This window comes from Diplotaxodon limnothrissa, linkage group LG19 (genome assembly GCF_057381915.1).
Source record: "Diplotaxodon limnothrissa isolate DT_005_m linkage group LG19, D_limnothrissa_male_GT1.1, whole genome shotgun sequence".
Classification (NCBI taxonomy): Eukaryota; Metazoa; Chordata; class Actinopteri; order Cichliformes; family Cichlidae; genus Diplotaxodon; species Diplotaxodon limnothrissa.
In genome coordinates this window covers 7411955-7427234 of record NC_140614.1, presented here as the reverse complement: position 1 = coordinate 7427234, position 15280 = coordinate 7411955, and the positions used below count along the sequence as shown (strand labels likewise).

The 15280-nt window shown below is 43.3% G+C and overlaps 1 protein-coding gene across 2 annotated transcripts; it reads right to left on the bottom strand.

The window, feature by feature from the left end:
* Window positions 1–5097: 5097 nt before the first annotated feature.
* bag5 (BCL2 associated athanogene 5) lies at window positions 5098–14411 on the bottom strand. Of its 2 annotated transcripts, none has more exons than XM_085343009.1 (3): window positions 14315–14411; window positions 8318–9214; window positions 5098–6297 (listed from the first exon to the last, which is right to left on the bottom strand). In XM_085343009.1, exons 1-3 carry the CDS (start codon window positions 14335–14337, stop codon window positions 5757–5759), a joined length of 1461 nt encoding a protein of 486 aa, XP_085199135.1. In that variant the 5' UTR covers window positions 14338–14411; the 3' UTR covers window positions 5098–5756. The 2 variants fall into 2 exon arrangements, with proteins under 2 accessions (XP_085199135.1, XP_085199134.1); XM_085343008.1 differs by lacking the exon at window positions 14315–14411 and adding an exon at window positions 13838–13874.
* Window positions 14412–15280: the final 869 nt, after the last annotated feature.

The window sequence follows — 15280 nt, the reverse complement described above, 5'->3', positions numbered from 1 at the left end:
AATTAGGGGGGAAACTAAACAAAACAGAGGCATCAGCACACTGATGACTTGCACAGGCTTTTGGTCAACATGAAAAAGCACAGGCAGGACCGGGAGGAATGCAAGCACAAGGTTTAAAGAGGCAAAGGAGGATGGCAGGAATGGGCCACTCAAACGGCCCTGCAGAAGGAGATGCACTCCCACCACCGCAGCAGTATCTCTACACACTGGGGAGGAAGGTGTCTCTGCCACTGGGAGCACATTAATATAACGTCAGAATGACAGAACACCATCACATTAGTGGATTAAAGGTTACCCATCCCTTCTCGTTTCTTTAATCTGAAAGTGTAAACGCTGATTTTAGCTGGTGTCCTTTTGTGGCATCAAGTTAAAATGATCGATTATTGACTTGTAGCTGACTTGTATTGATCAAAAAATAAATAAATCAGTATGTTTGGTTACAGGTTTCAGTGAAATGTAGTTGCCTTAAGTCTCAAACTTGCTGGTGTAAATTTCTGCTGACCTTAAAAGCTGTAACATAATGAAAACATTTTTGGCTGATGCTTTTTTATGTTTCCGATCCCATCTTATTAAACATTACCCATTTCCACTTGATATGTCCTTAGTAAAACAAACTTTAGTACAATGAAATACAGAACATGACTACATTCACCTTAGGAAATTCAAACCTTGCAAACTTGCATCTGTGAGTAAGTCAGCCCGTTTGCTGTTTGGTGTAAATGCACTGTCCTGTAAAGGGACTGCCTCTGAATACCCACTGGAGCTGAATCTTTTAAACTCCTGTCTAATGGACTCCAAGTTCAGATGCTCTGGATGACCCTGAGCTGCTTTTAGCAGTCCAGCAGTGTGTTGGGGTGAAACATAACAGAGCCCTGGTTCAAATTCATTTAATTCAAGCAGTCCATGTCTCATTCATATTTTCTATATTCAACTAAAGATCCCAAATAATAACATTAAAAAAAGTGCTGTTTATATATTAATTGCAAAAAATAATACTTTGTAATTTAGATTTTACAAGTCACGTAAAAAAGAAAAGACTGGAAACAAGATTTTGACATATGATCTGTCTGACCAGGAAGCTTTAATGCAAAAGTTCACCTTTTGCATTCACAGTTTACATGTTGAAATTAGGCTTTGCTTTTAAGCCACATTTATGTAATGGAAAAAGGAACTAGTTTTAATTAAAATATCTTAATACACACTTCCCTCCCTGATTTTGATCCGGTATTTTTCTTAGAATTACATGTGCAACAGACGTGATGTGGAATTTGTAACATTTCATTATTTCTGTAGCATCATTGCAGTGATCCAGTACAAAACTTCAATTTTCAAAATATAAAATGAGCTCATAGTGACGTTCGACATTATACCTTTAACTTCTTGTAAAGGTTTACACAGAAAAGTCTGTAGCTAGCTGGTCATCCAAATTACAAGTCAAAAGTCACTTTCTGTTTTGAACTTGGGAACGAAAAACAACTTACAAAAAGCACGATTAGAATCGCATCCAAATTTACATACTGAAGTCGTTTTTTAGCGTGCCGAAACCAACGAATGTACTGAAATACACTAGTTGCATGTTTCTGAGGGAACATTAGAGGATGTGTCGCAGGACTCCACACCGGGCATAAATGTCCTATTATGCAACGCACTGAGACCTGATATCAAAAATGCTTCAATTTAAGTGTTTAAATTTAAAAAGTTTTCAGTTTGCCAAGGATAAATTTATTTGTGCTCGGCTTAACTCAGATGAGGTTGGGTTACCATGGCAACGTGGCTCTCAGGAAGTGACATCCTACAAGCCGAGTAGCGTGTCGGAACATATACTACTGAAATGTGAAAGATTCCCAGTTAAACATGACAAAAGGAATGACGCACAAATAATCGGCGTAGCACTATTTAGCTTTTAGCAGCAGCATGTAATGTATTTTTAAGCATTGGTCAACAACTTCTATGTATATTTAAATGCTTTTGCATATAAATACCATGTTAATAGCAAACTACACTCTGCCTCTGCTTGTAAATACATTCTAATTATAACTAAAGCATGACCCATTTCACTTTTTAACAATCCAACAAGCAATTCATGAAACGTAGCAATGTATTTGCACAAAAGCAAAACAGGCTTTATGGTGCTGGTTTTGATATTAGCAAGAATATGTCTCTGTTTTAAAGTAAGAATTCCTTCATATTCTGTGTTTTTGTCAACAAATCATATGAAAAAAAAAATATAAACTATCCCAGTAAATGTGTAATTTTTATGATCTCAGACAAAGACACTGTGTATTTTGTATTTTCCCACATGCACTCTTAGATGGAAAAAAAACATACAAACAGCCACAACATCCACTGCATAAACTAGTCCCCACACATGAACCTTCTAATTGTTTGGTAAAAAACTACAATGCCCATGTGTTTTTGAGGAAATTAGATACATTTAATGAGCCTCGTTAAATGTATCCGATTATGAACCAACTAAAGCGGAGCTGAGGGCCACCAAGATGCACAACATTATTGGTTTTGTTGACAATCAAGAAAAAATGTAAATAAAAATCTCTCCAGCTTTATCCTTCAAAGCCCTGCCATGTAACCTCAACAAAACATTCACACTCATGCAACATCACGATAGCCTAAAACACGTGAACCCTTGTACATATTTGGTTCCTCATCAATCTTTTAAACCTATAAAATGGATTTTCTCCTTTTGTTAGTGTAAACAAAAACGCTGAGGCGCAGGCACCTCAACTTTAATGCGACAACTAATTTCACAATGATCAATTTGTAATACCTAAATCTAGTAGAGCCATTGTACATATACAAAAAAAAAGCAGTTTTAGAAGTGTGAGAGCGATATTTGGAGCCGGGGAACAACATCCATCGCAACAAAATCCTGGACTTCAGGACCACTATATAAACGTGTATGGCTTCCAAACACTCTGAGACAATGAGACAGGAATGATTTAAATACTTCTGTTAACAGCGTAAAACTTTGGATAAACTATTCAAAGAAACGTGTATAATACACTGATGCAGTGTCCTGCGAGGAACAGACATACATCTGTGTGTTACTGCGTACAAAAAAAAACGTGAGCATAAGGTGTGTCTGGGTCGGTTTGGTCTGAGAGAGCATAAGGTTCGCCGTGAGAAAGCATCTGTTGCAACAACAGCCAGGCAGACTGGCTACGTTTAATGAACACTGTTTAAGCTAATTTCCCCCCGCATGAGTCAGCTCACTACCCAGGAGGCCGAGCTGCAGGCTTTGTGCCAGAAAACTGCTTCCAGTAGTAGCTTCAAAGAGTTAGAAGGGCTGGTGAAGCTTCCCCGAAACATGCTGGACCACATTTCCTGCAGCTGGGATGAACAACAACGCCCTAAAGACTTTAATCACTGTGAGCAACTTGTTGCAGGGGAAACATCTGACCTCTTAGTGTGTGTGTGTTCAAACACAATCACACAGAGATCAGAGACTCTCAGTTGACGAGAAGTCTTGTGAGCCAAGAAATTCTGGAGACGGCTTTAGTCTTATTCAACCACCAATCGGATAAACTTCAAAAAGACTTCCTCTTTCTCTGCTCTCTGCTGAGGTATTTTTAATGAGCTGGCAGATGCGTCTTCCACCTCAGGTGTCACCGTAAGGCAGAGGACCACCTAAATTATCAGAATTTTACACTGACTGATGCGCACACACACGCACACATTGTGAAGAGAAATAGCGAAGTAGCAGCAAGCAAGTTGTGGATTTCTGCTGTCAAAGATCACGACGTATGCCTAAAAACGCTTGCTACGAGCTGAGGAGCGATTCTTTCATTAGCTGCCTTTTCCTCCCGCTCAGGAACACCTCCACCATCGTCTCCTCGTCAGCTGATGAAGGGGGTTAAGCAGGAAGGTGAGACCGGTCGTTCGGTTTTTCTCTGTTGATTTTCCTGCTAATGTCGCCTAAGTGCTGTCAGAGCACGAGAGCTGCTCCAGAAGCGTGGCTGTTTTGCAGCGTGAAACCATGACTCATGTCGCTTTGCCTGGTAAAAAAGGAGCGTCATCGCTGTGTTACTACAAATGACTGGCCGGAGCATTTTCAGGAATACATGCTGAATGCTTAAAAAGCGTTTCTGACAACTAGTGCATATTTCTGATGGTTATAATGACCAAGGTGCTCTCCATAAACACATTCGGCGCTTTAGTTTCCTCATTGTGCACTTTTATATTTAAAAAAAGAAAGAAAATAAAAAGAGCTTGCTCTTTAGCTCTTTAATCAGCTGCTGCACTACAAGGCTGCTTTTACATAAACCGGGTCATAAGGAAGGGTCAAAATCAAGGCACACAGACTTCTCTACTAGTCCTTTCCCTCCCTCCTGCTGTCTGCAGCAGAAGCAGCTTAGAGAAGTTTCTAGAAGGCTCTGTCGACTGCCATCACCGTCAATCCTCTACCTAACAGTACCCGACTGTCGGCCCTGTGCGCTTCAGCCTTGATGTGTTAATCCAGTGGATATCTTTGCTCGCCCTCCTCCCTTTCTTCCTCCTCTCCCCAGGGACCTCTCACAGTCTCTCCTCCATCCGGAGAGAGCAGTAGGTAGAAACAAACAAACAGAAAACAACTCAAACAGCAGCAGCGGTGACAAAATTTCTCCTCTGCCCCTCTATCTCTGGATTTAGCCCTGATTCATTAATAGCCTGAAACGATCATACAGGAATCAGAGCAAACGCGAAACCCGTTACAGATGAACAGCTACGCAAGCGGCGAGGAGGTGGAGGAGTAACTTTCATCTCTTCATTCACAGCCGAGGGGATACCGCATCAACACTGACGTTTTGTTTGCCGTCCGATTTTGTGTTTTCGGGGAGCTGCCAGAGACTTGAAACACATGCTGAGGGATCAACGAGGTCACACAGGGGTGGAGAGTCACTTAACATGGACGGTGTAAACTCTCACCGTTCCCTCTCTAATTACATCTGTTTAAACGCACACTCTCTGGCTTGTGAACATTTGTCACGTTTCACCTTCAAAAGCACATCACCTCAGATTAAATAGACACTGCTGTTCACTTTTCGTGATTACAATTTCTGAGTGAAACAAACAAACAAAAAAAAAAGGAATCGACCAAATTCAACTACCTTAATTTTTTTTTTTTTTTTTTTAAAAAGGAAGGGGGGGTGGGGTGTCTTTTCTCACCCTATATCAGCAGGTATCACTCTCTGGACCAAGCCCAGCTCTTAGGGTAGCCATAGACAACTTTTCCTAATTAGGTCACGGTATTCAACACGTGCATCGGCTGTCTCCATTAGCAACTGACACTCTGATTAATCAGGGAAACCACTGCTAAGCAATCCATCACACTGGGATAATTTATCAACATCAAGTGTAGTCTAGAGGATGTGACCACTTTTACAGGCATTATTTAGTGCTTTGGCTTCGACAGCCACACGCCAAATGCAAAGACAACAAATAACAATTTGCGCGCATACACTCACACGCACACACAGGTACACACATACATGGGAGATTTTAAAAGATATCTCCAAATAGCACAAAGAGAATTTTCAAAGTGTTTCACAAAAGTAGTTCTGTGTTTATCTGCAGGGTCGGCCATGACAACCACGAAGTGATGAAAGAAAAAGCGCTGCTGCAGTGCATTCTAGGGATCTGAATTCATATTTACAGCCCGTGGAATGATAATGTACCAGTTTATTTCCTTATTTTTTTTATTTTACACACATTATCAGCTCCTTTTGTTCCTGCAGCGTCCCATCGTGTTTTGGAATTAATTAATACTCCCACTCATCTGTCTTCATGTCCAGGTAGTTGAGAATGTTCTGGGCAAACTTCACCGCCTGCTTGCGTGCCACCTTGGTTGTCTCGTCGCCTTGCGGGTCAACGGCGTCCAGCGCCAGCAGCTGTTTGGTAAGCAGCTCCTCCAAGATCATGTAGCTCTTGTCGACCCGCTTGCCGTCGAAGCCCAGGACCTGAGCCTGGAGCTCTGACAGGCTCCCCAGGACTTGCCACACAGCTCGATGTGATGGGTGCTCATTGGGGCCTGGCTGGCGGCGTGCTAGAGCCTCGCGTAGGTCCAGGAACGTGATGACCGCCTGGACTTCCACCACAGCACGGCGACGGGCTTCTCTTATGCACGGGTTCTTTGCCGTGTCCACCTGGTCCAGTTGGGTGAGAAGACCCTGCAGCTCAGCTTTGGGTCTGAAGCTGAGGTCACCCATCACACAGTGTCGTAGGACGCCCTCTCGCAGGTGCGAGATGTGAGCTCGCACGCCCTCGATCTCTCGGATGGAGTTGTTCTGCGCCAAGTCATACCTGTGAGGGTGGGGGCAGAGTCAGTGCTTCTCATGATCAAATCTGCAGAATGAATGACTTGCCGGAGAGTCAATCAATCTTGATATTGTAACTGTGAGTAGGCATCGTTTTAGAAGCTACAACCACAAAATTAGCTTCTTCTTTGGTAAACAAACACTGAAAACCAGTGTTAAAGTACAAGATCTACAGTGGGGCAAAAAAGTATTTAGTCAGCCACCGATTGTGCAAGTTCCCCCACTTAAAATGATGACAGAGGTCAGTAATTTGCACCAGAGGTACACTTCAACTGTGAGAGACAGAATGTGAAAAAAAAAATCCATGAATTCACATGGTAGGATTTGTAAAGAATTTATTCGTAAATTAGGGTGGAAAATAAGTATTTGGTCACCTCAAACAAGAAAAATCTCTGGCTCTCACAGACCTGTAATGTCTTCTGTAAGAAGCTTTTCTGTCCCCCACTCGTTACCTGTATGAATGGCACCTGTTTGAACTCATCATCTGTACAAAAGACACCTGTCCACAGCCTCAAACAGTCAGACTCCAAACTCCGCCATGGCCAAGACCAAAGAGCTTTCGAAGGACACCAGGAAAAGTATTGTAGACCTGCACCAGACTGGGAAGAGTGAATCTACAATAGGCAAGCAGCTTGGTGTGAAAAAATCAACTGTGGGAGCAATCATCAGAAAATGGAAGACATACAAGACCACTGATAATCTCCCTCGATCTGGGGCTCCACGCAAGATCTCATCCCGTGGGGTCAAAATGATCATGAGAACGGTGAGCAAAGATCCCAGAACCACACGGGGGGACCTGGTGAATGACCTGCAGAGAGCTGGGATCAAAGTAACAAAGGTCACCATCAGTAACACACTACAACGGCAGGGAATCAAATCCCGCAGTGCCAGACGTGTTCGCTGCTGAAGCCAGTGCATGTCCAGGCCCGTCTGAAGTTTGCCAGAGAGCACATGGATGATACAGCAGAGGATTGGGAGAATGTCATGTGGTCAGATGAAACCAAAGTAGAACTTTTTGGTATAAACTCAACTCGTCGTGTTTGGAGGAAGAAGAATACTGAGTTGCATCCCAAGAACACCATACCTACTGTGAAGCATGGGGGTGGAAACATCATGCTATGGGGCTGTTTTTCTGCCAAGGGGACAGGACGACTGATCCGTGTTAAGGACAGAATGAATGGGGCCATGTATCGTGAGATTTTGAGCCAAAACCTCCTTCCATCAGTGAGAACTTTGAAGATGAAACGAGGCTGGGTCTTCCAACATGACAATGATCCAAAACACACCGCCCGGCCAACAAAGGAGTAAGAAGCATTTGAAAGTCCTGGAGTGGCCTAGCCAGTCTCCAGACCTCAACCCCATAGAAAATCTGTGGCGGGAGTTGAAAGTCCGTGTTGCTCGGCGACAGCCCCAAAACATCACTGCTCTCGAGAAGATCTGCATGGAGGAATGGGCCAAAATACCAGCTACTGTGTGTGCAAACCTGGTAAAGACCTATAGTAAACGTTTGACCTCTGTTATTGCCAACAAAGGTTATGTTACAAAGTATTGAGTTGTATTTTTGTTATTGACCAAATACTTATTTTCCACCCTGGTTTACGAATAAATTCTTTACAAATCCTACCATGTGGATTCATGGATTTTTTTTTCACATTCTGTCTCTCACAGTTGAAGTGTACCTCTGGTGCAAATTACTGACCTCTGTCATCATTTTAGGTGGGGGAACTTGCACAATCGGTGGCTGACTAAATACTTTTTTGCCTCACTGTATTTATGAAAACAAAAAAAACTAACTGAATGAAAACCATGTAGCTCATGTTCAAAAGTCTTTTACATATAATTTCCTGAACACATACCCACCCATGGATCTTGGATGGGTAAAATGTGACTTTATTGGAGCAATATTTGTTCAGTTTGTCATCAATTCATCAATGAACGATCAATTAAAAATAATCAATTCGGTGCAGCACTCATCTGCAGCTTCATCCTTTATGAGTGACGCCTACCTGCGTGTGTCGTCTCCTTCCCCCTCCAGGTCCAGATGTTTCAGCAGCCCGTTTATCTCCTCCACCACCTGTTTCCTGTAATTTCTGATCACCGCGTTCCCCGAAACATCCAGAGCGTCCAGCTCCACCTGCATCTCTGTCAGGATGCGTGACAGGTGGGCACAGCTGTCCCTCCCGCTCAGACCCATCAGCAGCGCCACCAGCTGGCTGCGGGCCACGCTCACCTTTACCATCACCTGGTTGATGCAGTTCACGGCCTCGTGGGTGTCTCCCGACAGCGGCAGGGAGAGGGTCTGCTGCTGCGTGCGCCCTTCGATCACATCCTGCACAGCGCAGAGGCGCGTTAGCGCCCGGTAGCGTGCTTTGCGGAGCGGCACCCTCCCTTCGGTCTTGACCTGAGTGAGCCTCAGCACGAGCTGCTGCAGAGCGTCCACCAACTCGTCGTTGATCTCTGTCACCCCGCCTGCTCGCTGCGGAGCCACGACGCGCTCGTCCACCAGCTGCCGCGCCTCGTAGCTTAGCTGTTCGATGGCCAGCCGGGAAGGATGGGTGGCGTTCTCTTCTAGATAACGCAGGAGTCCCTCCACCTCCTGAGCCGCTCTTTTTCGCGCTCCCTGCAGCTCCGGCTTGCCCTCTGTGTCCACCTGGTCCACATCCAGCAGCAGGCGGGTCAGCTCTCGCTCCAGACGCTTGTAGTCCCGATCGTTCTGAAGGCCGCTGAAGGTGCACACCTGCGGCCCCAGAGACGCCACCTCCTTCTGTATCTCGTACAGCCGCATCATGGCAGGGTGCTGCGGATGATATGCCGGCTGCTGCTGCTCCATTGGATGTTGTTGCTGCTGCTGTGGACCACCATGGTCCATCCTCTTCCCGCCATCAAAGGGCTTCCCAAACAGGCTGAAAAAAATGAAGCAGGAAAGGGAAGTCAGAACAATGAGCAACTGGAACAAACAGAGCCTCAGCAGACCGTATCAACAAGCCAACACAAACTCTGTAACCACATCCAGAGGCTGGAATCTTGAAGAAATCAAGAAGAATTTAGAACAACGTAGCATAAATGCCACTGGTCCTGTTGTCACACTAATTAGCATGTAAATAATGTAGCATTTGAGTTTTGCTCTATGGAAACAAGCACACGCCTGCAGTAGGATTGACCTTCTGACACAGCCAGGAAGGCTGTTATGAATCACTGGAGACTAACTCCCACTGGCTCACAAAAACAAAAAAGGATTTATTGTTGCTTGGCAAATTTGCAGACACATTTCTGTTTATATGTCAGAAAATTCCGCCTGGTGGCAAAAGTCATTAAACGGGATGACACTATGTTTAGCATCAGCAATCCTGACAATGTGCTGCCTCATTTTTGTAAAACTTCACTGTGAAAACTGAGCCTGCAGGACCAGTTTGCAAAAAACACTCCATTTGTTCCTAATTTCTTGCAGCGTTTCAGTCAAACTGTAACTCTCTGAAGATTTTTCACAGCCGATGTCGTCTGACACGATGCCATAAAAACACATTTGAAAGGATTCATTAAACTAAATGAGTTTTAAAAAAAATAGTACTGTGTGGCGATTGGTTTTTTAGATACATTACTGTGCAAACGTCTTTGCACACCCCTCATTTTTTTATATTTTGCTTCCAAGGTGCCAGACTTTCTTGTCATTTTAAAAAAGCGTTCTTGAGTAACAGTTCTTCAGGCTTTCTGATGGTCTTTCAAAGTTTTTCTTTGGAAATTGGCTTTTTGTTTACTCATTTTCAGTGGAGTACTGACCATTTTCAGAGGAATGTTTAAGCTCCTTAATACTGATCTATGAATCACTCAAGCATACAAAAGGCATCTAACCCAAAGAATGAACCAGTGATGTGCCTACACATAATAGAAATCGTGGCAAAGAGCCCATTTTAAATAGTATCTTTAAACACTTTGTTTTTAGCAGCCTGTCACAAAAACACATCGGTCCTGTTTTTTTCTTGAGTCTATAAAAATGTTACAGACAACACAGTTTGACAAACATAAAATAGTATTTTTGCACTGACATGGTGATTTTTAAAGGGCTATAAGCCAAAATGGAGACAACTGGAGGACAACGATGAAGTCGCAGGCCTAAAAAATTATCAGCAGCATCTGAAACTCAAATCCTCAAGAAACAGGAAAAAAAAAAATCAAGCAAAGACCTGAAACAGGACCTGACATCTGGCCATTCAACTGAGTCATCCACTGAAGCCTCAACAGAAAGGGTCTCAGTAGAAGGCAACTTATAACCAAAAGGTTCCAGAAATAGGCCCATAAAAATAGAAAACAAATGAATAAAGCTTACAATTTACATTTTTCTGATCATATTCATCCACATGTTCAGACCGCTGGCCATTTTTACACTGCTCTGTGGAAATTTTATCATGTCCCCTTGCATTTGTGCCTCTACGATGCACGCTGGAGTTCCTACAGTTTCTCTAAACAGCAATGCTTCAACTCCACTTTCATTTTTTTTAAAAAGTGGACAGAGGCGTCGAAGTATGGCAAGTGATGAGCGAAGTGACGAGTTTCGGTTTGTCCAAGAAACTCTGCTCTAAACCTGCAGACGACTGCACGAGGGCCTGACCACAGTGTTGGTCATTTCATCCCTCAGACCCCTCAGGATTGGAGAATATGGCCTCTTCTACTGTAACCAGAGCCCCAGCTCTCAGCACCAGCAATGATCCTTCACATGAAAGTCAGGTCATTTTAGAAGTTCCTGTTTCCTCACTGGAGGAAAACTCAGAGCAAACAACACAAGCGGTCAGAACGAGAGAGCAATCTAAAAACATCAGCCAACATAAACAGACCAGAAGGGCCTGAGAGGATGATCCAGAAAGGGAGGCTGGCCAAATATAAATCAAATGAACATCAAGGTTGCTCTCCTGAACGAGCAAAGACATCGTGTTAAAGAGCTCAAAGACTGTGTCTATACATCTTTAACGTTCAGTAGTAACCTTATTTTGCCAGGACATGACAATAAAAAAAACCCCAAACTGATGACATCATCCAAAATCCCCTATATTTAATCAAAGACTTCTTTATGTTAAGAAGCACAATCCCTGTTCAGGCCAATGACAGCGCAGCTATAGACAAGAACAACTTCCCACATAATATACTCACACAAAATTCTGCCCTTACAACTGCAAGAAAACAAATGAGGTTAACCTACATTTAGTCTCGACAAGACAAACACCCACATGACAACCACTGGGAGCACTGCAGCGCGTTTCTATGAGATATATTGCCTGACGTGATCGTGATAAAGCTCTAATCCGCGTTAAAAGACGGGATCCAGATTCCTTTGCAGTGCGACTGCCCATCGAGCTTTTTAATACCGAGCAGAAAATAAACGCAGCTGACCAACACCCAAAAAATTTGAAACGGTTCATAGCGCCTCCAGAATGAATCTCCACACAGGAAGATTCGGTCAGACGGCCTCATTAAATGTGTCACAGGTGCCTTGAGCTCTGGAATATATTCCCAGTTAGACATTTAGAAAAATGCCATTAAGATAGAAGCATCTGCCTTTTAGTTTAGGATTAATAACACGGCTCTCGTGAGGGCTGAAAAGATTAAATCATCTTTTGCGTTTAAAAAAAAAAAAAAAGAAGCTTTGCCAAACTCCAATGTGAAGATCTGCGGCTTTTCGTCCCTCTAAATAGATCATTTGTGGTTTGGTTGCGTATCTGATGACAACACAAAATTGAAAAGGTGAAATTACGTGAAAAAAGCAGCCACATTAAAGACAGAAAGAGCAACAGATGATGACGTGTTTCAGCCCTCTTTGCTGCCTCTTCTTTCTGTAATCATTTTACTGTCTTGTTGCAGTTGTGCACGTGTGCACGTCTTTAAGGTCATTTTGTACTTTTTATCCCATGAATGTGTCTATTTTAGACCTTCTGAGTCAATCTGCAACACCTGTGTGCACATCCACACAGTTTTGCTTGTTCTTTTGCTCATTTAGCGTGTTCTGTGGTTCCTTTTCCTTTCTTTTTCTGGTAGTTGTGTATTTTTATACTCTTGCTTTCTCTTGCAATAATTTTGAGTTGCTCTACTGTCATTTTGTGGCCCTTAAAAGTCATTCTGTGCATCTCAGTAGTTGTCGTCATTTCAGATCATCTGCACATCATCGATCAGTTCCCGGGGGTCCTGCAAGTAATGGAGTACACAAAAGCAAAGCCTTGACAGCGGCTATGTACAAATCCATCACAGGCATGAACTGTTTGATTTCAGCCCTGTTCAGGATTTTGGATCTGTGTCTCTTTATAGCATCTTCATATCTCTGCAGATGTTTTGCATTTATTTGTGAAATCTTGGAGTCTTTCTAGCCACTCTGTACCAAATGTCATCTCTTTGTAGCAGTTTTGTTTCACCTTATAGGCATTTGTGTCTCTCAGTTTTCTTTGGGGTTTTTTTTCTTTTTTTTAAGGACAAACTGAACTGTTCAAAAATTGCTTTCTGCTATAGACGATCCCCCATTTAACCCCCCTGCTATGATGTTATGGTAAATGGCCTGTATTTGTATTTACTAGTCCCTAAGGACCCCAAAGCGCTTTACACATCCAGTCATCCACCCATTCACCTGGGGCGCACTGACAGAGGCGAAGCTGCCGGACACTGGCGCCACCGGGCCCTCTGACCACCACCAGTAGGCAATGGGTCAAGTGTCTTGCCCAATGACACAACAACCGAGACTGTCCAAGCCAGGTCTCGGTGTTATGCTAAACACCAGAGCACACAGACATGAAAGGAAAGCTCTGCCAGCATGATTATTACATGTAAATACAGTAGCCGCCAGTATGATGTTTTGTTATCCAAAGCATCAATTAGGCTTATTAGCAATAGATAGGATTATGTATCAATGTTGCCTAAAGTACTTTTACATAACAGGGCGAGGGGATGGGCATTTCCACAAGAGTGGATGAGCACATGTCGGGCCAGAGCTTACAAATCTGAGTATTTATTAGGATAATCTCAGCAAAATCCACAGCCTGCCTTGTCTGAGCCAAGACAGACAAGGCTGATGTGGTGGTTTCAAAGCTAAGGGCAGGTTTGCCTCCCTCGTGGGAGGGAATCAGTCCTCCATTCCCATGAGTCTCGCTGCATGAAGGGTGACCGAGCTGCAGGTGACACGCATGCAACACCTCCTGCTTATCTCCCAGATAAAGGCTTCGAGCTCCATCCCCGGCTGCCTGCATGCTTGCCGGTCCTTCTGCACGGCTTTGCGCATTATGTCACCGCAGAAAATCCCGTCCTGCCGCCTGCGTGCGAACGCATCTACCTCTGAGAGCCCATGTATGTTGCCGGAGCTGCGCTACAAGAAGCACAGATACCACACCTCCAGATCTCGACAAAACGGCTCAAAGCATCTCCAGATGCTGTCAGCTGCATCCTTTCTCTCTCGTGCACACACGCACACATACACAGACAGATAGATATACACACAGATATACACACACACACACACACACACACACACACACAGAGAGCAGCATTCCTCTCACCTTTTCAAAACCCCGAACACATTCGCGCACATTTTCACGGATGTCTGTTTCCATCAGCCAAATGCTGGGCGGCTCGTGCAGGAAAGATGCATCCAAAGGGATAAAGCCGAAATCCGGGAGATCTCGATGCTCCTGCGGTCAGCTTCAGTATCCAGCGACTGACTGTGACTGACTGACTGCGGTCGGGCTGCTGTCGCCCCTCCCACAGCCTCTACCACCAGATTCCTTCCTCCGCTGCCCTTTAAAACAACTTAATTTAAAAATAAATATGCTACCAAGGACTCATGAAACGCTTAAATGGAAACAGCCATTACAAAAACCGGTTTACAGCAGACACTCCCCTGTGAATGCCATTGTTAGTGTGTTAAGCTAGCTACTGATGATCACCTGACACAGCCCCACCTCAGCCAAATAACTCTGGCTTTTCAGCGTAAATACATCAACACCGCCACCTCTCTTTAACAGTTTCGCTCTTACCTGCATAGCCAGCGTACAGCCATCGGAACTGTTGCGGAAAAGTGCGCACCTCCTGTGACTAAAGCTAAACATTAGCCTACCTAGCTACCTTCGAGTACTTACTTTACAGTTCGTGAGGATATGAACTAACACGGAGTTTGTGTTTCCTCGCTAATATTGAAGAGACGCCATTACATCACTGTTTTATTGATGTTAACAAATAAGAAATACAAGTCGATGTTTAGTTACCGCACGACACGTATATGCGGATGTAAAATAAATCGCATAATCCTGTTAATATTCGGATAAACAGCTTTACTATTTTTAACCTTGTGCAAATTTTGGTCGACCAACAATAGGCGCGCTTCATTTGGTCATGACTCCGCGTCGTTTAACGGTGCTAAGATAAACCCTGACTTTGCTACTGTTTAACTTTTACTTTAGTCTATTTAACTTAGTTAACAAAAAAGTTTGACGAGCATTATTTATTGTGTAGTAAAAAAAACAAAAAACTAACTAACAATCTAGCATCTCCAACAATTCAATAACAGAACGAAATAGGCATTTAGATACTTTGTGAGAGTAAAAGTACTAATAGCGAAACCTACACAGATAATCCATGTGGTTTTCAAGTTTAATTCGACAATAATGATATTTATCAAGCTACGTTGAGCCCTGCTCAACTTCGTCTGCTCCAAGCAGGATCCAGACAAACCTCCTCCTCATCCTCAGCCTGTTATCCTTAGCTCAGCTCCCCTCTCAACCTGACTCTGCTGTACAAAATGCAACATTTACCACTGAAATATAGTTATTAGAAGAAATATAGTATATAAATATAGTATTAGAAATATAGTATTAGAAGTAGTATACAAAATAATAATAATAATAATAATAATAATAATAATAATGATGATGATGATAATAATACAATACATAGGAAGGGCTGCAGCAAAGGAAAAATAAATATAGTGGGGATTTTTGCTTCAT

Coding starts and splice junctions, on each gene's coding strand:
- bag5 (XM_085343008.1), bottom strand. CDS start 13,869: ATGTGCGCGAATGTGTTCGGGGTTTTGAAAAG. Junction 9,215..13,837: donor GTGTTCGGGGTTTTGAAAAG/GTGAGAGGAATG, acceptor CATTTTTTTCAG/CCTGTTTGGGAAGCCCTTTG. Junction 6,298..8,317: donor GAAGGAGACGACACACGCAG/GTAGGCGTCACT, acceptor CCACCCTCACAG/GTATGACTTGGCGCAGAACA.